The 22,676-nt window shown below is 52.8% G+C and overlaps 3 protein-coding genes across 6 annotated transcripts in view; 2 read left to right on the top strand and 1 right to left on the bottom strand.

Annotated features, from left to right (window-relative positions):
• The first annotated feature begins 270 nt into the window (after positions 1 to 270).
• Positions 271 to 6,298, top strand: Gchfr (GTP cyclohydrolase I feedback regulator). 2 transcript variants are annotated; one of them, XM_052723288.1, is made up of 3 exons: positions 271 to 1,232; positions 3,511 to 3,605; positions 5,845 to 6,298. In XM_052723288.1, exons 1-3 carry the CDS (start codon positions 1,197 to 1,199, stop codon positions 5,966 to 5,968), a joined length of 255 nt encoding a protein of 84 aa, XP_052579248.1. In that variant the 5' UTR covers positions 271 to 1,196; the 3' UTR covers positions 5,969 to 6,298. The 2 variants fall into 2 exon arrangements, with proteins under 2 accessions (XP_052579248.1, XP_052579249.1); XM_052723289.1 differs by lacking the exon at positions 271 to 1,232 and adding an exon at positions 1,307 to 1,559.
• Positions 6,299 to 6,424: 126 nt separating this feature from the next.
• Positions 6,425 to 22,676, bottom strand: part of Dnajc17 (DnaJ heat shock protein family (Hsp40) member C17) — a 31,484-nt gene continuing 15,232 nt past the window's right edge. Inside the window, exons 2-12 of one of the 3 annotated variants that reach the window (XR_008214898.1) lie at positions 18,464 to 18,533; positions 18,158 to 18,216; positions 17,829 to 17,916; positions 16,295 to 16,380; positions 15,958 to 16,054; positions 15,481 to 15,524; positions 14,839 to 14,916; positions 14,268 to 14,348; positions 13,517 to 13,627; positions 10,007 to 10,267; positions 6,425 to 6,615 (exon numbers count right to left, since the gene is read on the bottom strand). Coding sequence is in view for 2 of the 3 variants with exons in the window: in XM_052723284.1 (XP_052579244.1) it covers positions 6,496 to 6,615; positions 13,517 to 13,627; positions 14,268 to 14,348; positions 14,839 to 14,916; positions 15,481 to 15,524; positions 15,958 to 16,054; positions 16,295 to 16,380; positions 17,829 to 17,916; positions 18,158 to 18,216; positions 18,464 to 18,533 (834 nt within the window). In the remaining variant the exon portion in view is untranslated. Of the gene's footprint in view, positions 6,616 to 9,594; positions 10,268 to 13,516; positions 13,628 to 14,267; positions 14,349 to 14,838; positions 14,917 to 15,480; positions 15,525 to 15,957; positions 16,055 to 16,294; positions 16,381 to 17,828; positions 17,917 to 18,157; positions 18,217 to 18,463; positions 18,534 to 22,676 lie in introns of those variants that run through there. The other 2 variants (XM_052723284.1, XM_052723285.1) reach the window with 2 other exon arrangements.
• Positions 7,048 to 11,846, top strand: CUNH15orf62 (chromosome unknown C15orf62 homolog). Its single transcript, XM_052723286.1, has one exon. It carries the CDS (start codon positions 9,028 to 9,030, stop codon positions 9,556 to 9,558), a length of 531 nt encoding a protein of 176 aa, XP_052579246.1. The 5' UTR covers positions 7,048 to 9,027; the 3' UTR covers positions 9,559 to 11,846.

Genomic DNA, 22,676 nt, shown 5'->3' on the forward strand with positions numbered 1-22,676 from the left:
ACCATTGAGCCAGCAGCTGCATGCCCGCCCCTGTGGGAGTTCTTTTTTTTTTTTTTTTTTTTTGGTTTTTCGAGACAGGGTTTCTCTGTGTAGCTTTGCGCCTTTCCTGGGACTCACTTGGTAGCCCAGGCTGGCCTCGAACTCACAGAGATCCGCCTGTCTCTGCCTCCCGAGTGCTGGGATTAAAGGCGTGCGCCACCACCGCCCGGCCGTGGGAGTTCTTTATAGGTCCTATGAGGCGGCTTTTCTTTTTTCCCTCCCAATACTGGGGGTTGAGCTCTAAACATGGATGTGCCTTATTCCTCTAAGTTAAATCCTTGAGACTGAGAGAGCTGGTTCCGGGCAGGAAGGGACGATATAAATAAATTAGACCAGTTAGGTAAGAAGGGCAGGTTTCCAGGCCGGGGGCGGGGGTGTTCCAGGGTGTTTTGCTCTGCTTTGCTTTTTAGGGAACCAATCACAACGTGTCGATTGAAGAATGTTGAACTGTCAGCTTCTGGTGCATCTAGATGAGGGCGTGGACCAGCTGGCTGTGAACTCGACGCCCTCCCTTGGGTATCAGGTTCAGGGATCGCTTCGTCTTTGCCCCAGGTGCTACCCTGTGATCCGCGCGTGCTCTCGGCTCTCCGCAGGAGGACCGGGTTCCGCGCCCAAAGGACTGACAGACTGGAGCCCAGCCAAGCGCGCGGGTGCTTCACAGACTTAATGTGCAGGGCCAAAGGCGTGCAAAGACCCTCAGCCACACTGAAAATGACAGAGCCCGGGACGCGGGACGGCGCAAGGACCTGACACTCGCGTCTAGCCTAGCCCCGTGCACTTAAGTTCTCCGGGGACGCGTCCTGGTAAAGGCACGCAGTCCCCGCGTCCCCTTGGCTGCAGCCGGGTCCACCGCGCAGTTTTCGCCCTGCACCACTGTAGGGACAGGCGGGAACCAGCAGGTATCCGCAGGACTTTGGAGCCTGCGCGTGGAGGTGTTGCAGGAAGAGGGCAAAGGGGCGACAGGAGCCCTGGCCGCCACGGCCACAGCAGCTAGTGGAGTCCGCCGGGACACACCCGCCTCCTGATCTCCGGGGCGGCGGGACCGCGATGCGCGCTCCTGATTGGCCCGCGCGGTGGCCGCACCGCCGCCAAGCGCCGCCCGCGGCCAGAGAAGGGAGTAACGGGACTGTGGTCACGGGCCGCCCCAGCCACGCACCATGCCCTACCTGCTCATCAGCACCCAGATCCGCATGGTGAGTATCCGGCGTGGGTGACTGCGACAGTCCCTGGTGACCCCGGCAAACCCCCCCGCCACGCCCCCGCGGCGCGGACACTGAGTAGAGTCAGGCGGCTGGGTGGGCGGGGAGCTCCGCGGGGACACCAAGGACCCGCTTCACAAGTGCTGCAGCCAGGGCCAGCACGAAGGCAAAGGCAGGGCTAGCTCTGGTGCACAGAAAGAACTCCGGGCTTGAGAGGGAGGAGAGGGCTAAAGGCGGCCTGGGGAGAGCACCACGCGGGAGTCTGCGGGAGTCAGAGGTCATCCTTCGGTGCAGTTTCCTCACATGGGCGTTGGGGGAAAGGTACTGTACTGGACGCCTCAGAAGCCCCTTTGTAACTTTCAAAGGATACATGATGCCACCTCCTGTAGTAGAATATTATTTTAAGGTGTGTTACTTTTGTTTATGTTGCATTTGTTCAACTCTGTGAAGCTGTGTTACCGTGCCCATGTAAAACACCTGATGGTCTTTACTTTAATAAAGAACTGGCCAATAGCAAGGCAGGAGAAAGGATAGGCAGGGCTGGCAGGCAGAGAGTGTATAGAGAAGGAGAAATGTGGAAGAAGAGGAGAGATTGAGGAGCCAGAGAAGGAGGAGGACTTCAGGGGCTAGCCATCCAGCTACCCAGCTACATAGCAAGCCACAGAGTAAGAAACAAAGAAAGGTATACAGGAATAGAAAAGGAAAAGCCCAGAGGCAAAAAGCAGACGAGATAATCTAAAGCATAGAAAAGCTGGCTAGAAACTAAGCCAAGCTAAGGCCAGGCATTCGTAATTAAGAAAAAGCCTCCATGTGTGGATTTATTTGGGAGCTGGGTTGGCGGGCCCCCTAAAAGAGCAAAAAACCTCCAACAATACCCTCCCCCAGCTGAACAGCAGGGCGCGCTCTCTTCCAGGGTTCCAGCCCTGGGTACATGCCTAGCTCCCACAGGATGAAGCAGGACGTGTGGGCTCATCATAGAGCAGGAGAGGTCTTGGCAGCGCCCGAGGTTTGAGAACCTGTACCGTTGTTAAAATATGGATTGCTGGGCACTTTCCCCAGACCTTCAGAAACTTCGGAGAATGTGGGAATCCAAGCTTGGAAATGTCCCCCCTCAAATAGTAATTATTCTTTTAATTTTTATCTTTTTTTTTTCTTCATGTAGCCTAGACTAGCCTCGAATTTGTTATGATTGGAGGCTGGTCTTGTTTCTCAAGTGCTGTGATTACAGGCATGTCCCACCAGGCTTGGCTCTCTTAAATTGTAGTTTTATTGATATGCAATGCAACCAATGCATTCATTGGTTGAAAGCACACAATTCAATGTCTGTGAGGGTTTCTGGTTTTAGTATATTCAGAGCTGTGCACCATCACTAGAATCAATTTAACATGTGTCCATGAGCTTTAGCTACTAACTTTACATTGTCTATGTGTTCTCCTGGGCCTGGCTGCTTTCATGTCCATGTTTTCAAAGTCCATTGATACTGTCTCATGTATCAGGATGTCTTTCCTGCCAAATAGGAGTCTATCGTAAGGCTACACCACCTTTTTTTTTTTTTTTTTAAACAATAGTTTCACCTTGTAGCCCAGGCTGCCCTCCAGGCTAGCTTCCTCCTCTCTTCACCGCTTTTTCCTATTGGAATTACAGGCTTGCCACTTTCTTCTTCTTTTTTTTTTTTTTCCAAGACAGGGTTTCTCTGTGTAGCTTTGGAGCCTGTCCTGGAACTCACTCTGTAGATCAGGCTGGCCTCGAACTCACAGAGATCCACCCGAGTGCTGGGATTAAAGGTGTGTGCCACCACCACCTGGCTAAGACTTGCCACATTTTACTTCTGTGCTCATCAACTGACAAGCATTGCAAGGTGTCCCCACCTTTTGGCTGTTATGGGTAGTTCTGCTATAGGAACTACATATATATAGTTCATATATAGGAACATACAATGGGTTTTTGTTGTTTTGGTTTTCATTTTGGTAGTGGTTATAAATTGGCAAGTTTGCATGCCTGTATATAAATTCTGTGTGGACAGGTACTTTCATTTCTTCCATTCTCCAGGTGATGCCAGTACACAGGAAACATGGCTGGTGGCATCTGGCCGGGAGGTGCCAGTAGGCAGCAGTGTAGGAAGTGGGGAGGACCCACCCTGCTCCCCTCTTAGCTGCGCCCCTCCTCCACTGACCTATGGCTTCCTCGGGGCCATGGGGAGGGGAGGAGGAGGAGGAGGACTGCCGCTGCTGCCCAGCAGCCAGCTAAGCAGCTACTGTGGCTTACCTTGCAGGAGGTGGGCCCCACCATGGTGGGTGATGAGCATTCGGACCCGGAGCTGATGCAGCACCTGGGAGCCTCAAAGAGAAGTGTCCTGGGAAACAACTTGTAAGAAGTGGTACCCTCCAGCATCTTCCTTCTCCCTAGCAGTGCCTCCTCCTGCCTTGACCTTCACAGAACCAGCAAGCCTTGACCTTCACACGACCATCAAGCCTTTCCCTTTACACATCCATCAAGCCTTTCCCTTTACACCACCATCAAGCCTTGCCCTTTACACGACCATCAAGCCTTTCCCTTTACACGACATCAAGCCTTGCCCTTTACACGACCATCAAGCCTTTCCCTTTACATATCCATCAAGCCTTGCCCTTTACACATCCATCAAGCCTTGCCCTTTACACGACCATCAAGCCTTGCTCTTTACACGACCATCAAGTCACTTATAGGGCTTGCTTTCTTCTGTAGTCCCCCACAGGGCTCTAAGCTGAGCGAGGGAGTTTCCCACAAGCCCCTAGCCTTCCTTCACAAAGCAGCTCATCTTCAGTGGAAGTCTAGGACAGCCTGTCCTGAGTCTGGGGCTCTGGGAATGAGCTGTTCCTTGCCTTGTCCTCTCTGCTCTAAAGTGGATCCCATCAGCAAAGACAAGCTTTGCTTTAAGGGCTGGTTGAGTAACAAACAGAGCCCAGCCCCGGAAATAGAGCAGGACACCCGGGGCCTCTTTCCAGCTCCTGGCTGCCTGGCATTTGGCCGTTGCCCTCAGCATCCTTCACATCATCTGTGTCCAAACACCACCACTTCCCTTTCTGCTTCCTCACCCTGTATGTCTTAGGGTACTGTTGCTATAGACACCATGACCAAGGCAACTGTCTTAGGAGTTCTACTGCTGTGAAGAGACACCATGACCAAAGACAACTCTTAGAAAGCATTTAATTAAGGACTTGCTTACAGTTTTAGAGGATAAGCCCATGCTGATCATGGTGGGGAGAATGGCACCATGAAGGCAGGTGCTGAGCAGTAGCTGAGAGCTTTATATCCTGATTTGCAGGCAGCAGTCAGAGAGACACTGGGCCTGGCTTTGGCTTTTGAAACATCAAAGCCCACACCCAGTGACACACTTCCTCCAAGGCCATACCTCCCAATCCTTCTCAAACAGTTCCGCTCCCTGGTAACTAAGCATTCAAATATATGAGCCCTTGGGAGCTCTTTTCATTCAAGCCACCACAGCAACTTATAAAGGAAAGCATTTAACTGGGGACTTGCATTGAGTGGGCCCACAACCAAAATGGCAGGGCGCATGGCAGCAGACAGGCAGGCATGGCACTGGAGCAGTAGCTGAGAGCTCACATCTGATCCACAAGCAGGAGGCAGAGAGACCCAAGGCCTGGAGTGGTCTTTTGAAAACTAAAAGCCCACCTCCAGTGACACACCTCCTCCAACAAGGCCACTGTTTTTAATGCTTCCCAAAACAGTTCTACCAGCCGGAGACCAAACATTCAATTATACAAGCCTGTGGGGACCAGTCTCATTCAAACCAGCACACCTTCCCTACTATGGGGGGAGAAACACCAAGTGGGTTCATTGATCCTCAGAATTGCCAGAGTCCCAAGTGCAAGAAGGGAAGAGAAGACAATCAGATCCCAGCCCCTTGATCAAAGCAGGGAGGAGCCAATTCCATCTCTTTTCCTGAGGCATCTGCTTCAAGATGCCAAGCTTGGGGTTTGGGCTCCTTATCTGCTTCATGGGTTTTTTTTTTTTTTTTTTTTTTTGAGACAGGGTTTCTGTGTGTAGCTTTGTGCCTTTCCTGGAAAGCACTTTGTAGACCAGGCTGGCCTCGAACTCATAGAGATCCGCCTGCCTGCCTCTGCTTCCCGAGTGCTGGGATTAAAGGTGTGCGCCACCACCGCCCGGCCGCTTCATGTTCTTTACAACTCAAGGGAAATCAATCTTTCTGCGCCAGCAAAGGGCCCATGGATCCAGGTGCTGACCTGATTTGCTGCTCCAGGGTTGCAGGGCAGCTAGAGAAGGGCCTGAGTCCCTGAGGAGGGCAGACAGCCTAGTGGGGTGCTCAGACTAACACACAGCAGCTCTGAGGCTATCCTGGGGTCTGCTATTCATGGCAGGCAGAGCTGACCAGCCTGTTTCCTCACGTATCAACAGGATCAGTAATGTCCCCTTCATCAGACTGGAGAGAATAAAACCAAGTGTAGCAAGGGGCAGAACAGAGAACAAGCACTTAGCCTCTCAGCAGGCAAGCGCCCAGCAGACAGGCCTGGCTCTGAGCAGACACCAGCTTTGCAGAGGTACCTGCACGGTGTCTCCTTATGCCGCTCTCCTGGTTTCTTCACAGTTATGAATACTATGTCAACGACCCTCCTCGCATAGTCCTGGACAAGCTGGAACTCAAGGGCTTCCGTGTGTTGAGCATGACAGGGGTGGGCCAGACGCTGGTGTGGTGCCTGCACAAGGAATGACCTGGGTGAGCTGACTGTGGACAAGGCTCCTGTTCTTGGGGGCCACCATGTGCCCTGACCCCCAATCCTTGCAACACTGTCTGCCCCGCCCACTTTCCTGTCCGCTTCCTTGTCCAACACTGACAGGCCGTGAACGGCCTAAGGAACCTTGCTCCAGTCGGCTGGGCACAGGAGGCCACTTCCTGGTGCTTTCAGCTCCCACAGCTAGAGGCCTGACCCTGGCTCTTGCTCTAGGCCATGTGCTGAAGGCAGGCTACCCAGAGAACACTCCCTGGATCCTGCACAGCTAGTCCAAGCCAATAAAATGCTCTCATGAGAGGACGTTCCTCAGCTTTGTTGTGTAATGACTCTTGAAATGCGACATTCTTTACGCTCTGTCCCTATCCATGGATGAAGCCCTCGGCCTGAGTGAAGCTCTCTCAAATAAAGCCCAGCTCAAGACAAAGAAAAGTAGACTTAAAAAAAAAAAAAAAGTTTATTGGTGACGATTCAGAAAAGGGTGTGGGGTGGGAGAGCCGGAGCCGGGGCTACGTGGGCTGCCCCTCATCTTCCTGCTGCATCTGGGCGATCAGCTGCTGGCGCTCAGCTGCCTGGCGCATGCGCATCATGACAAGACTCTCATAGTCCCTTTCTGACAGCACTGAGCCCTGGGGACAGAAGGGACAGAAATCAGGCTAGCGGGGCCCAGCCCCACAGATTATAGACTCAGTCTAAGGCCCAGACAGAGCCAAGTCTAAAGGTGCAAGAGGAAAAAGGGCAAAGGAAGGACCTAGGCATCTTGGATTCCAACTCCTCCAGGAGCCTTCAGAGAAAGCAGGCCTGTGCTCCCCAGGCTGCTTCTCCATCAGCTCCCCCCAGTCTCCCTTTACCCAGGACATCCCATCTATCTACATCCTGCTCATGAATCACTTTCCCGTGCGCTGGCCTGGTCCTCCCACTTCACTTCCTCAGCCCTTTATCTGATACTCTCCCTCCACCCATGGCTTCAGTCTGGCAGGTTTCCAGCAGAGGAAGATGTCTGAGGTGCAGGGATCCCCAGGCTCTGCTGGACACAGCAGAGCACAGCCAGGGATCCCCAGGCTCTGCTGGACACAGCAGAGCACCCCCACCTGCTGTGGTCTGGCTCCTGCTGAGGGTACACAAGGGAGCTTGCCCTCTACACAGCCTCAAAGGGCCCCACTCTGGATGAGAAAAGCTAGCCTGAGTCCAGCTTGCCTCCTAAAGACACAAAGCCAGGCTACTATAGGGCAGGGCCCTTGGCTTTCTTTATGATCTTGCTATCCATGCCGGGGACAGAGAAGGGGTACACTTTAGTAACCCAAGGACAACAGGCAGCCACCAATGGGCCAAGGCTGTGAAGTACAGCAGAGCACCGCACTGCCAAGCCCACAGTCTGTCAGGGCCAACGGTATGAATCAGACCGTTTCCTCCCTTAGCACAGCTGGAGCTGCGATACTACTTATGATCCTACAGCTGATAGGGGGGTGGGAAACCCAGCGGAGTTGGCACAGAGGCAAACCAGGACTGCGTTTGCAAGTGTGGTGGCCCATCTGCAACAAAAGAGTCGTGGAGTCCTGCTGGGGGCAGCCCACACTGGTGCCCTCCCACAGTAGAAGGTTGGGAAGTCGGTGACCCAGGAAATACCATGGGAGTGGCTGAAGTTAGGCTGCCCGGCCCTGGCTAACTCGTTTGTAATCAGGGGTGCAGATAAACAGGAAGTGATACCCCGTCTGGTCCCCCTGACCTTACACCTCCACCACCCCTAGGAATAGCCCTTATCAGCCACCCTCCCCCCAACCATGGCAATCCACAGCAGCCTCACACGTCCTGGACCCCTCTACAAGAGGGTCCCCAGATGAGGCCCGAGAGAAAGGACCGGAGCACCACAGGAGCAGTAGGGTGCTGGCCTTCTGGGGTGAAGAGGAGACTGAAAAGCTGAGAGGCCACACTGATGTCCCAGCTGTGCGGAGGGCACTGCCCCTCCCTCAAGTTCATATTGCTCTACCATGAAGACTTCAAGTCACCGCTGGCATGCCCCCAGCACCCCGGGAGGAGCAAGCCCTTTACAGGCATGGGGCTGTTCCCTGTAAACACACCCTCCACATCCTTCCCCACCATTCCTGTGGCCTGGCTAATGAGGGCCTGTCAGCCAGCCCAGGGGCTGAGTCACCCACACCAGCGGCAGGTCTCCTCTCTTCCTTCCCCAACAATTGTTCCAAAAGTTGCCTTTCAACTTTTCTACTACCTCCCTGGGCTCTTCCCAGAGACAGCTGGGGCTAGGGAGCCAGACAGGCCTGCAGGGTCACGGTGGCAGAGGTGCTTTGACTAGAAAGGAAGTAACCTGGTGACACACCAGCAGGGCTGTCCCCAGACCAGTCCCCAGAGGAATCTGAAGCGTCCCACTGCCCTGGGGTGTTGGTCACAGCTGCCCCAATCCCAGCCTGCGGATGCTGCAATTACCTCAGAGCATGAAACCAGCTTCCCACCTGACTGAGTCAGCTGAAAAGAAAACATCTCTACCACACGCTGGCACAACAGCCAAGCCACTAATCAGAGTCCCCAGATGCTGGCAGAGAGCACAGTCCTACACCTGCCAGGGGATCGGCACATGCCAGGAACCACCTGAGACGGGACCGGGCCAGCTGCTGCCAGCCTGTAGAAGGAGTGCATGCTCCCTCCGGAGGTCCAGCCCTGCCCACCAGGCCCTCAGCCCTGTGGTACTCCTGCTCTGCTCTGTAAGTACCGGGCTGCTTCCTTTGGTTTTTTTTCCACATGCCGATCAAGTAACCAGGCCACTCTTATCCAGGTGGGAACTCCCTCCCAGCACTCGGATCTCCCAGACAAAATCTCCCTCCTGCTAGTCCTGTCTCACCGTGATCCAAGACGCAACAAGACAAAGGGCCACGCTGAGCAGAAACCCACAGCGTCTGCCGCTAGCCCTTGACGGGTGGTTCCCTGGTTCCTGGCCTCCAGCACTCTAGTAAATGGTCACCGGCTGCTGCTGAGCCCCTCTGTGGGGTTTCTCAGATGCCTGACCTGCAGGCTGACTGGGGAGGTCCATGGAGACTTGGCGGAAAGGTTCCTTCCGCAATGCCTCCTTCTTCAAGAGAATAACCCTGGGGCGGCCGCGGCGGCGACTCGGGCGGCAGGGTAGCATACTTAGCCAGGCCAGCACTGCTGGTGGTGACCATGAAGAGTACAGCAACCGAGAAGTCATCCGGGAACTTCAAGGGAGGCCAGATGGCCGGCGTCTGCCCTTGTGGGGGGATGAGCAGCCCCGAGCCACCCTGCTGGCCCCACCCAAGCCCCCACGTCTCTACCGAGAGAGCTCCAGTTGCCCCAACATTCTGGAGCCCCCAGCAGCCTACACGGCTGCCTACTCGGCCACCCTGCCTTCAGCAATCTCCCTGACAGGCCACCTCCACCAGTGCTCAGAGGAGGACCTTGTGGACACTCCCCATTTCCCGAGGACACCTACTCCGGACCTCAATGACCCTTTCTTTTCCTTCAAAGTGGACCTGGGAATTTCACTTCTGGAGGAAGTTCTGGAGATGCTAAAGGAGCAGTTCCCTGGTGAGCCCCACTTCTGACTCGGGTGAGGGCAGAGAGAACTGGGGTGACTGGAGCCTGGGGACTTAGGGAAGGAAGGAACAGTGTGGATTAAAGAGCAGGTGGAGACATAAGCCACAGTTCAGCCTGTCCTCTGGCTGCTGACCAGTCCTCCAAGGCACCCAGAGTGAAGGGACCGACGCCAGCTGGGAATCTATGGGGTCACTTTCTGGCAGGAGCCCTGAAGGAAGCTGGAAAGGTCTGGAAAAGGAAACCACACCTGCAAGCACAGGAACCAGCCAGAGGTCAGTGGAGAGACAGGGTGGCATGGGGCGAGTCAGGGAGCAGGACTCGGACTGGGCAGGACAGACAGTGCCCTGCACCTGCTCTAAAAGCCACCACCAACAGAGAAATCACAGGAAACATCTAGGAAGAAGTAATCTAACTGAGATTAAGAGGGAGTGGGGAGGCCAGACAGTTACCACTTACTTCATGGGATTGTTGATTTAATTGAAGTACGAGCAAATTGAGAGTTCAGTTCCAGAGGCTAGAGAAACGGCTCAGTGGGTAGTGTGTGCTACGCAAGCAGGAAGGCCCGCGTTCAGACCTCCAGTACCCACAGAGAAGAGCTGGGCAGGGGTGCCAGCCCACCTGCAACTCCAGCGTTCAGGATGCGGACACCACGGGTCCCAGGGCAGGCTGGCTGGCTAGACTAGTCAGATTGGCAGACTCCAGGTCCAGCAATGGCCTCTGCGTCAGTAATAAAACGTGGAGAGCAATCAAGGAAGATACCTAACATCAACCTCTGACCTCCACTTGTGCATGCGCAACACACACACACACACACACACACACACGAAAGAAAGAAAGAAAGATTCAGTTTCTTTTAACCCTAGCCAATTTTTGTTTGTTTTTGAGAAAAGGTCTCTTATGTAGTGAGGGTGGCCTTAAACTTATGACGCTCCTATCTCCACCTCCTGAGTGCTGGGATTACAGGCATGTGTCACCATACCCAGTTTCTTAGGTGGTGCTGGCGATCAAACCCAGGGCTTCATGCACGCTAAGCAAGTACTCCACCAAAACGAGCCACATGCCAGCCCTCTAGCCACATTTTAAAGACGTTTTAAAAATTATTTTTAATTGTACACACACACACACACACACACACACACACACACACACACACACAAGTATACACAGATGCCTGCAGAGGCCAAAGATGTTAGATGCCCCCGGAGCTAGAGTTACAGGCAGTTGGGAGCCACCTGATATGAACTGCTAGGAATTGAACTCAGGTCCTCTGGAAGAGCAGCAGTATGTGTTCTTAATTGACGAGCCATCTTTCCAGCCCACCTAGCCATATTTTAAATCAACAGCCACACCTGATTCATGGCTACCATACTGGACGACACAGCATAAACACTGACATTGTTAGATCAAAGTCCACTGGCTGGTGCTGGCCAGACACTAGTGTGGAAATGTCAGAAGTATGGATAAGGAAAGGTGTGGAAATGTCAGAAGTATGGATAAGGAAAGGAAGATGTCGGCCTCGGCTGCAAACGCAGGAGGGGCTGACAGAGTAGGTGAGGCAGGCAGAGGAGAAGGCGGGAAATGCCCAACCATCATTAGCGAAACAGAGAGCATGAGACTCAAGCTGCCCACAGAACCCCAAGCAATCCCTGTGAGGGAGGAAGCAGCTCCAGGAACCAGCAGCTTGCAGAGGAGTATTCTGGAAACTCCCACAAGTATTCTGTATGGGGGCCTCTGGGAAGGGCTGTGAAAACAGCAGCCTTCCTTCCCAGCAGAGGGGATGACTAGGTCAAGGAAAGGACCATGCACCAAAGGCTCCAGCACCCTCCAACAGGCCTGCAGAGTTCTGCCTTGTCCCAAACGGACCAACGCTGCCAACTGCGTTACTAGCCAGGTCTGTGGCTTGGCCACATCTGAATCCAGAACCCAGAAGCACTGGGCCATGTGGGTCTGGCCCCAGGCACTCCGAGTGTGAAAGAAGGAGAGAGGGAAGCTGAGCCCAACCTGCCTCCGCAAAGACACATCTATGAGGTCTCTCTTTCCTGCTCCTGTGCAGACGTGCCAGCTGAGAGGCTCCTCTGCACGCAGGAGGCAATGAATAAAGGTTTTCTAACACAATCTACAGAGTGTTTTCTAATACAACCTGGAATGTGGAGTGCTGAAACTGAATGGTAGAGGCTTCTTTTTGTTTTATTTTTCGAAACAGGGTTTTTCTGTGCAGCTTTGGCGCCTTTCCTGGAACTCACTCTATAGCCTAGGCTGGCTTCAGTACTCACAGAGGTCTGCCTGCCTCTGCCTCCCACGTGCTGGGATTAAAGGCGTGCGCCACCACCGCCCAGTGGTAGAGGCTTCTTTTAAGTCAAGATCCTGAGCTGGCCTAGACCAGCTCATGTCCCTCCTCTCTCAGGGTCTGGGACACTGTGGTGGTTTGAGGGAGAATGGCCCCCATAAACTCATATATGTTTGAATGTTGGTGCCTAGCAGGCAGCACTGTTTGGGAAAGATTAGCAAGTGTGGCCTTGCTGAAGGAGGTGCGTGACTGGGGGCGGGCTTTGAGGTTTCAAAAGCCCATGCCATTCCCAGTTAGCTCTCCCTCTGCCTTGTGGTTATCTCAGCAGATAAACTCTCAGCTACTGCACCAGCATCCTGCCTAATGCCATACCCCCTACCCTGATGATCATGGACTCTATAACCTCTGGAACCATGAGTCCTCAAATTAAATGCCTTCCTTTATAAGTTGCCTTACGGTGATAGCAAAGTAACTAAGACAGCACACTCCCCAGAAGCTCCCAATCTCTCAGGCAGGTATAGGGACAGGTAACCAGGCAGAGACCCTGAGATCTCTAAGAGGCTGTGGACATGCCAGCAGGTACCCAGGCTGATTCAGAAAAGGGAAGTGCCAGGAGCTCCTGCCTCCAAAGCAATCATCCCTCCAACAGAGTGACCGGGAGCCTATGCCCCAACCTCTGCAGTCAGGCTAAAAAACTGGACCATGAAGCACAGAGCGAACACAAGCCAATGTGGAGCTGTAAGGACGAAGAAGGGGCCCTGGGCCCACGGGAGCTGGAAGGTGGCCACAAGTGGAGCACCAGATTGAGCACTCCAGGTTCAACATGGGACATGATGCTCTCTCTAGAGGAGATGTGCTCATCAGAGTCAGTGGGAGTGAGAAGCAGAGACACCTGCCTTCTGGTCTCTTCACCCCACACTGGGTTGCCTAATCTCCAAATCCTTTACCCCATGACCAAGAACAGACAGACAGAAGCCCTCTGGGCAGAGAGGAGAGCTCCAACAGGAGACACCCATGAAGGGTAAACAAGGCGAACTTTTTTCTTTTCTTTTTGATTTTTCAACAGGTTTTCTCTGTGTAGCCCTGGCTGTTCTGGAACTTACTCTGTAGGCCAGGCTGGCCCTGAACTCACAGAAATCACCGAGAGTCGGGACTAGAGGCGTGTGCCACTATGTCTGGCATGGGCCAACTACTGTGTAGCTCTGAGGGTGTACTTCAGTGGTAGCATGTGGGTTAATTATGGGCAGGACCCTGGGTTTGATCCAGTGCCTGAAGAAAACAAAAATAGAAAAGAAAAAAACCGCCAGGTGGTGGTGTATGTCTGTAATCTCAGCACTCAGGAGGTAGAGGCAGGCAGATCTCTGAGTTTGAGGCCAGCCTGATCTACAGAGGGAGTTCCAGGACAGCCAGGGCTATACAGAGAAACCCTGTCTCAAAAAAAAAAAAAAAAAAACAGGAAGGAAGGAAGGAGAAAAAGAAAAAACCTAGGATAGGGTCCTGTGGTATCTCAGAGAGAAGAGGGATGAGCAGGGAGTCAGCCATCCTACATGGGCTGGGGAACCCCCCCCCACCCCATTTTACTCTTGTCTGGACTTGGGAAGAAAGGGCCTGAGAAAGTGGAAGCTGAAGAGGGTCCCAGACCACAAGCAGACCCAGCTGGGTGACTCCTGGCTTTTTACCTTTGATAATCCTGTGTCACTCAAGTCCACTGTGCCCTGGGGCTGTCCCTCCAACCAGGAAATCTTCAGAGGGTTGTCCACCAGGCCCACTTCATTTCTAACAGCCAGCTCCTGCCAAACAGAGCATCTAGTCTCTGTCCCATCTGACCCGGCTCTAAAGGGCTCTTTCTACCCCCCCAGAAAGACTAAAACCAACATTCTAGTCCTCCAAGCAGATCTAGGCAACCTCAGCAACCTGCAAACAATGCTATGCTCAAGTTCTGGCTCTTGTGGGAGAGTAGAGAAGATACACCTTCTGAGTTGGAGAAACAAAAAAGAACATTCAGGGTGGGAGGCCATGCAGGGCAGGGGGGAGGCCATGCTGGGGCAGGGGGGAGGCCATGCTGGGGCAGGGGGGAGGCCATGCAGGGCAGGGGGAGGCCATGCAGGGCAGGGTGGGAGGCCATGTTGGGGCAGGGTAGGAGGCCATGCAGGGCAGGGGGGAGGCCATGCTGGGGCAGGGTAGGAGGCAAGGCTGGGGCAGGGGGGAGGCCATGCAGGGCAGGGTGGAGGGTGTGGTATGGAGCCAGCCAGAGTGAAATAAGTCAGAGCATTCTTGAAGCCAGGAGACCTTTGGGGAGATCCAACTCTCGAACTGGCCTAAAGACCCATTGGCAGTGTGGGGCACCTAATTAGGAGGGCCTGTAATATTGAGCCCCTGTCCAGAAGGATAGGACTTGCCAGTGGCCCCCAAACCCCACACAGCACTCACCGCGGCCCTGACAGTTGCAAACTCCACTATGGCGTTGCCTGCCTTCTTTCTGGAAAGTACCAGGTTGAGAACCTCTCCATACTGTGGGGACAAGAGAACCACAGGAAGTATAACTGGACACACAGCATGGCCCATTATGCTACGATCCAACCCCGGAATATGTTATTACGAGGGACCCAGGGAAGCAAGGTTGGAGAGATTTAGTTGTTCTCATTTCCCTAGGTATACAGGACAGCAAAGGTGAGGTGGGCAGAGCATTGAGACCCAGGCTAGTACACAGCACAGCTGCCTCAACTCTGGGAGCAGGAAAGAGGAGGGGCTTTCATTCCAGACAGCTACCTCCTCTCCCCAGCACATCCCCCTAAACCCTGAGCCTCAAGGAAAGGGCTAGGCTTAGGCAGGGAAGGGAAGCCGGCCAGAGGGGCACATGCTAACTCAAGTGAGAACTGGCCTCGGGGAGCTCTAGCCTGACCCATGGTGACGAGACAGACGAGAAAAGAGTGGGTAGCAACATTAATGAAGTCCAGAGGCATCTGGGGTGACGGGAGGTGGCGGGGTTGGCAGAGTATACCTTTTGCAAAAGCCTCAGCAGGACGTCTCTGGAGTAGCCACCTTGGGACTCACCCTCCTTCCCGCACTTCCACTTTAGCTAGAAAGACAGCATCACCATCACCACACCAGACCCTACACGTGAGCCTGCTACTCGGAGCAGCTCCCTGCCTCTCTCCAAGCTCTGGTAACTTAGACTATCCACTTTGCCTCCTGTAGAAACTGAGAGGGAGGCGGCATGATCAGTCTTGGAGACACTTTGTACACTATGAGAACCCATCTCAAGTGGATGTGACGGCGCACGCCTTTAATCCCAGCACTCAGAGACAGAGGCAGGCAGATCTCTGAGTTCGAGGCCAGCCTGGTCTACAGAGCTAGTTCCAGGACAGCCAGGGCTACCCAGAGAAGCCCTGTCCCGGAAAAAAAAAAAAAAAAAAAAAAAGAAAAGAAAAGAAAAGAAAAGAACCCATCTCAAAGGGCTTCTGAGGATGTCTTGCCCACACTAGCCACTGTTACAACCCCCTGGTGGGACAGGCTCTGAGAGACAGTCCTAGGGTCCTGCCTAGGATGCCGGAAGGTCACAACAGTGGTGCCGGTTTCCCACAGGAAAGCACCTGTTCTTGCGAGAACTACTGTGCTGGGACTGCAGATCCCACAGGCTCACCTTTAGTTTGGGGGTTCCTTTGCCTTCAATATTTTCTGTTCTTCCTAAAAACATTGGGAAAAGAAGAAAAGTAAAATTTCAGAGAGTCCAAGGTCTCCCTGGAAAAGGTTTGGTAGGGAAGCTGGATACAATCCCATCCCATCCCTGGGTAGCCTGCTCAGCCGCTTCCTGAAGGTCATCAGTTAGCTCTCTCAAATGAAAAGCTGGGAACACATCATCGTCGTCAGAGCCAGGGGCAGAGATACAGACCATTCAGTTCCACTGAGGCCACGTACCCCAAGGCCTTTTCCCTCTGCTTGGGACTGAGACTTGTAAAAAGCACATAGGCTCCCACAAACCGCTGTGGCGCACCGTGGGGCATTCACAGGGTTCTGGCAGGTGGAACCTCTACAGCCACTCCATGATGTGGCCAGCACGGCCATCAACAGCATGAGGTGCACTGCCCTGGAGGAGACACAAGAGAGTGCGTACTCTCACCTCGCAGCCTCTGCTCTCGGTCCTGGCGGATCTGCTCCTGGATCAGCCTTTGCTGCTCCTCCAACTGACGGGAACCCTCTTCTCGAAGGCGTGCAATCTGCAGGGCAGGGGAGCGGAGGGGTGACAGTTCTGTGCAGATCCAATGCCAGGTTGGCTCACCTTGTAAAGGTCCCTGGGAGGTTCCCCCTGCAAGCTAGGGCTCAGCAACCTGTAGGTGGGACAAATCACCCAGCTCCCACAGAAGACAGAAAGAGCAAGCTCTCCCAACACAACAGCTGGTCAGGTCCCTCCCGCTCCAGCTCCAATGACCCTCAGGCCAGTAGGTCTGGGTGCTCACCTCCTGCTCTAGTGCTGTGGTGCTCCGGCTCTCCTCCTCTTCCTCACTCCCCTGGGCCTGGGCCTGCCGCTCCCGGGCCTCCAGGTCTAGGCACAAGGGTGGAATGGTCTGATTTCTAGTCTGCATGTCTACTACGGCCTGAGCCCACCCCAGCTCTGGCTGGCTTCCCCAGCACCTCACACAGGATGAGCACCAAACCCCACCTGTCCTCGTGCTGGGTCTACACATACCCAGTCACTTTACATTGCAAAGGGACACACATAGAAAGAGATATGGTCCACAGCCAAGCAGCATGGGTCTGGAAGAGTTAAAACAGCTCACACTGACCAAGCAGGTTCTCTCCACGAAGTGAGCAGAGTACAGGTGGGTGCTGTGTCAGCACCCAGGGCCCTGTGTCAAAGATGCCCGTGGGTGGAGCTGCCAGCCTCTGTCACTGTGGTTTGGCACCACAGCCTGACCTGGGCTGTGCCTCAGCTTGGACTCCTTTCCCATCACTGATCTCAAGTCCTCACTGTTTCCCTTCCTCACTCTCCTCTGCCAAGCGTCATTGTGGCCACAGTTCCAGCGGCCTCTCCTCAGATAGGCAGATGGGTGCTGGTATACCCCACACCCCAAGCCCCGGGCCAGGCAGCTGCTGTAACAAATCTTCTCTCCGGCCCAGGGCTCACTGCTCTCCTCTCTGCCTACTTTATTACCTGGAATTGGCATCCCCCTGCCTCTCACCCAGGTTTGGCCTTGTCCATGCTAAGCAAGTGTTCTAGCACTAAGCTAGGCCCTGGCCCATTTGTTTGTTTGGTAAATTCATTAAAAATGATTGAATTGGGGCTGGTGAGATGACTCCGCAGGCCTAGTCTCTAGCTGCCAAGCGTGAGGTGGAAGGAGAGAACTGGCTCCTGTAAGGTGTCTTCTGACCCCACAAGTGCTCCTCGGCATGCATGTGCAGACTCACACACTGAATAAAGAAATGTAAAACATACTTTACAAAACTGAGCTGTATTTTGCTCCCTTGAGCTCTGGGGAAGCTTCCCAGAGTGGAGGCTTAGCAGGAAGAGGCTGGAGTGAGTGGGAAGGAGGCAGCATGGACTGGAGGTGAGAACTCACGGCACTCAGGGGAGTGCCCACTCAGGCAGCCTTCTGGACTTCAAAGACAGTTATTGTTACTTTTTCGTGTGTGAGTGTTTCCTCTGCCTGCCCTGCCTGCATGTCTGGTACTGCACGCGTCAGAAGAGAGTATTAGACCCCTGCAACTGGAGTTCCAGGCAGCTGTGAGCTGTCACGTGGCTGCTAGGAATCGAACCCAGGTCCTCTACCTGAGCAACAAGTGCGTTTAACCCCGAGCTACATCCCCAGCCCTAATTTCTTAACTTTAATAGTAAACCCCGTAACTGATATCATTCCCGAGAGAGACTTTAGGACCCAGCCTCTCCGAACAGTTTTGCCAGGATCTGGGCAAAGGCCCCGAAAAGAAAGGAAGGGAGACGAAGGGCAAGGGCCAAGGGAAGCCAGAGGCTGGCAGCCTGAGCAGGTCACCTACCCAGCTTCACCTTCTTCCTTTTCTCATCGAGCCTCTGGGTCCTCTCTGCTGCCTGCTTCTTGGCTTTCCTCACCTTGTCATACGCAGCCTGGGGTATGGGGTGGGGGGATGGCAGAGCAGAGTCAGCCAGAGAACAACCCAGAGTCATCAGGATCGCCGGGGCTTGGACGGCAAGCACTGGACCACAGGGCAGAGGGTCAAGGGCTCTCACACCCTGGCCAGTTGAGCGAGCCCCTGCTCAGCTCCCGAGATGCACGAGACTGGGGGCATTCTAGACCACAGCAGTCTCTAATCACTGGGCACAATTCAGTAAAGGAGGCGCCACTTACCCTGGCCGCAGCATCTGTCAGCACCTCCAAGGCCTGGGAAAGCTGGTGGAAGAGTTCAGCTACACACAAGGACAAAAAACCAAAGCAAGAGGAGAGAATAAATGGAGCTGGACAGTGGTGATCGTGTCTTCTTCAGGGGAATACTTCAAAGGAGCCAGTATCAGCACACGGCAGGCCAGCAGGGAGTGGTAAGGACGCCCACAGCCGACTGGATACCCCTACCATATGAAGCCAAGCCCACAGCAGACACACAGAGCTAGGTCAGGTGGGCAGGCCCCTTCCTCCCCAGGTCTTCGAGGGGCTCACCTGCTCTGGGGTTGTCTGGATTTTTGTCCGGGTGGCAGGAAAGTGCTTTTTGTCTGTATGCCTTCTTCACCTGCAAGAGTCAGACAACAACATCATCAGTCACCCTCCCTGAGGGACAACAGGTAGGCCTTCCCAAGAGATGTAGTGATCAATCCCCTGCCTCCTGAAAGAGGCTCTGGCTCCCTTTCACAGCCACCATGACGGTGTAACAAAGAAGGCGAAGGCCATGGAGGGAGCTGGTTCTAGCAGAGTGTTCAGGCTCATCATTTGACCCTGGTCTCAGGAGAGCCATTTGCAAACAGCTACTAGACACACTCTTGGTGGGCATGGAAGCTGCCCCAACCTTTCTGAAGGAAACTTTAGCTGCTAAGCTTCATCATTACATATCTATTTATTTTTAATTTATCCTGTGCTCCTGTGTGTGCTTGCATGCCATAGAGTTCGTGTGAAAGTCAGAGGATAGCAATGTGGAATTGGTTCTTTTCTTCCATCCATCATCCCAGGGATGGCAGAGAGAGAGAGAGACAGAGACAGAGAGAGACAGAGACAGAGAGACAGAGAGAGACAGAGGGGGGGAGGAAAAGTCACTGGCCCCTTTATCACCATTTCTCTGACCACTCAGGTCCTTACCCTGATGTCGGACTCCTGGGTTTTTATTGATAAAGAATAATTGGGCAAGCGCTTCACTGAGAGACGGCTCAGCGGTTAAGAGCATCTGCTGCTCTTGCGGAGGCGCTGGGTTCACTTGCCGGCACCTATGCGGCTGCTCACAACCTTCTAGTTCTCCCATTTTGGGGGATCTGGTGCCCTCTTCTGGCCTCCACAAGCACTGCATGCACTTTGTGCACAGACACGCATGAAGGTAAAACATTCACACACACAAAACAAAAACAAGAAAAAACCAACAGCTACCAAGAGGTTCTTTCACACAGGGCCTGCTTAGACGGTTCCAGTAACGTGGTACAGTCAGTCACACAATCTGCCTCGGAGGTCTCTGCCTCTCACCTGTGCTCTGCACAGGTCACCTGTTGCTTAGACTCCTGGAGGAGCAGCTCAACACTCCAGCTTCCCGGTTTCTCAGAGGGAACTAATACCACGTCTACACTCAAGTTAGTTAAAATAAGGACTTCAGAGGCAGGCAGGCAGGAGAGAGTCGCCTAGGCAGGTACCTGACTCAAACTACCTCCCGGCACGGAGCCCAGGATCTCTGGGGTTGTGCTGCCACCTTCTGGCCTCAGCCAGCCCCACGCTCACACCTGCCAGGGCTAGTGTGGCTTTCCAGATGGAGCTTGAAGAGACAGGAGGCCTCTGGCAGTGAGGGAGCAGATGTTCCGCCCTGTCCTTCCACCTTCCCAATTGCCTACTTATGCATACCAGACCACATCGCTCACTACCCCAGCTCTCCTCTTTAAAAAGTACAACGACTGGGCATGAAGGCTTCACATCTGTAACCACAGCCACCAGGACACAGAGACAAGAAAACTGGAAGCTCTGGACGTAGACGAGGCTACAGAATGAGTCTCAACACTTCTCCCCTCCAAACCCCAATACAAGGGTAAAGAGAGACAGCCTGCTAGGTCATGTCACTGTGCAGATGTATATATGTTTTTCGAGACAGGATTTCTCTGTAGCTTTGGAGCCTGTCCTGGACTAGCTCTGTAGACCAGGCTGGCCGCGAACTCACAGTGATCCACCTGCCTCTGCCTCCCAAGTGCTGGGATTACAGACGTGTGCCACCACCGCCTGGCGATATATTTTAAGGCCCTTTATCTTTTTGTTTTTCCTGTAAGTGAAACACCACAAAATGTGTAAGGGAGCTGGCACCTGGCTGTGGAGGCACACACCTATAATTCTAGCACTAGAGAGGCATAAGTCACTCTACAAGTGAGACCCTGTCTCAAAAAACAACAACAACAAACATAAGATATGAATAATAACAAGAAAAAAATCTGGCCTCACACACAAAAATTAAAAGCTATTTTTCAGCTATTAGTTCTCAAGTAAAAAGGGACATTGGGGGGTGAGATGGTTCAGGGGTTAAGAGCACTTGTTCTTGCAAAAAACCCAGGTTCAGTTCCCAGTACCCACATTGGGTAGCTTACAACTGCCAATGGTAGCTAACTCCAGTTTTAGGGGACTCAACAGCCTTTTTTGGCCTTTGCACTCATTTGGTACACATACATATACTCAGATGGTCACTTAAAATAAATACACAAAACTTTTCAAAAGAAATTTACAAGGACAGTATTTGATACTGGACCATAGAACTGGATCCTCAGACCTAAGCAAGGGCCTTTATCCTCCTCCTCCTCCTCTTCTTTGGAGACAGGACTTCATATATACCACATTTCCCTAGAACTTACTTCATAGCAGAGGCTAGCCTTGAACTCCTGATCCTCCTGTTTCTACTTCCCAAGTGCTGATTAGAAGCATGCACCACCAAAGCCAGCTTGCTTTCTTTGCTTTTTTTGTTTAGTTTTTAAAAACTTTTTAAAAAGATTTACTTTTAGGGACAGAAGAGCTGGCACAGTGCTTAAGAGCACTCAGCACCTACACAGAGCAGTTGACAGACATCTGTAACTCCAGGTCCGAGACTCTAGAGCCATAGTCGGACTCCACAGCACTAGGCACACATCAGTACACAGACATACACATAGGCAAAACACTTACACAGAGATAAAAATAAATAAAATCTTAAAGCCGGGCGGTGGTGGCGCACGCCTTAATCCCAGCACTCGGGAGGCAGAGCCAGGCGGATCTCTGTGAGTTCGAGGCCAGCCTGGTCTCCAAAGCGAGTTCCAGGAAAGGCGCAAAGCTACACAGAGAAACCCTGTCTCGAAAAACCAAAAAAAAAAAAAAATCTTAAAAAAACTTTTTTGTTTGTTTTTTGTTGTTGTTTTTGAGCCACGATTTCTCTGTATAGCCCTGGCTGTCCTCAAACTCAGAGATCTGCCTGCCTCTGCCTCCTGAATGCTGGGATTAAAGGTGTGCACCACCATAGCTGGCATTTCTTTTTATTTTTCAAAGTGTGTGTAGGTAGGGGTGTGTGTGTGTGTGTGTGTGTGTGTGTGTGTGTGTGTGTGTGTGTGTGCTAGAGTGCCCAAACCAGCAGAAGCCAGAGACACTGTGTTCATCTAGAGCTGGAATTGCCTGTGGGTGCTGGAAACTGAATGACAGGTGTTCTGAAAAGCGGTACACATTCTTAACCGCTGAGCCATCTCCAGCCCCTTGTTTATTTCTTGAGACAGGGTCTCACAATATAGCTCAGGATGCCGTGAAGCTTACCATGTATCTGGAGTTGGGATCCAAGTATTAGGATTATAAGTATGTGTCACCACATCTGGCAAACAAGACCTCTTCTAAGAGTCTAAGATTTTTAAAATTATTTGTGTGTGTGTGTACGTCAGGACTGCCCTTCTCCCCCTACAGACACAGTTGGAGGAGTTACAGACAGCTGTGAACCACCTAACATGAGTGCTGAGACTTGAATCCGGGCCCCCTGAAAGACTGGTACATGCTCTTAACTGCTGAGACATCTCTTCAGCCCCCTTAGACTCTAGAATCTAGAAAGTCATACAATATCTCTAAACGCTGCTGTTAATTTATATCATTATTCATAACAGAAAGTAAAAACTGTTTAAATTCCCAAAGAATAAAAACAACAACTAGCTGGATGGTGGTAGTGCACACCTCTAATCCCAGCACTCGGGAGGCAGAGGCAGGTGGATCATTGTGAATTCTGGTCTACAGTGTGAGTTTCAGGACAGCCAGGGCTGTTACAGAGAAACCCTGTCTCGAACAAACAAAAACAAAACAAAGTAGCAGTTAGTGCTTACAGACAGGCCTTTTCAGTGCTTTACATGAGTCCACCCCTTTAGTCCCAAAGGACCCCTTGGAAGACACGTGTGCACCTGTGTGCTGCTGAAATGCCACCCATTCTCCACCAGCTGGAAGGATGCCAGGGTAGAGTTTGGTATGGGTATACCAAGAAGGGAAATGAAGCTAGAGTTCTACAGAAATTATGTCCATGAAAAAGTTTTGAGGTGATGAGGGATGAATGCCAGTACCTTCCAGAGTACAGAGTGATTTTTGGACTGTAAAGAACTTTTTTGGAGCCAGGCAGTGGTGGCGCACGCCTTTAATCCCAGCACTCGGGAGGCAGAGCCAGGTGGATCTCTGTGAGTTCGAGGCCAGCCTGGGCTACAGAGTGAGT

This window comes from Peromyscus californicus, unplaced genomic scaffold (assembly GCF_007827085.1).
Source record: "Peromyscus californicus insignis strain IS unplaced genomic scaffold, ASM782708v3 Scaffold_7__1_contigs__length_154581171, whole genome shotgun sequence".
NCBI classification, from domain to species: Eukaryota; Metazoa; Chordata; class Mammalia; order Rodentia; family Cricetidae; genus Peromyscus; species Peromyscus californicus.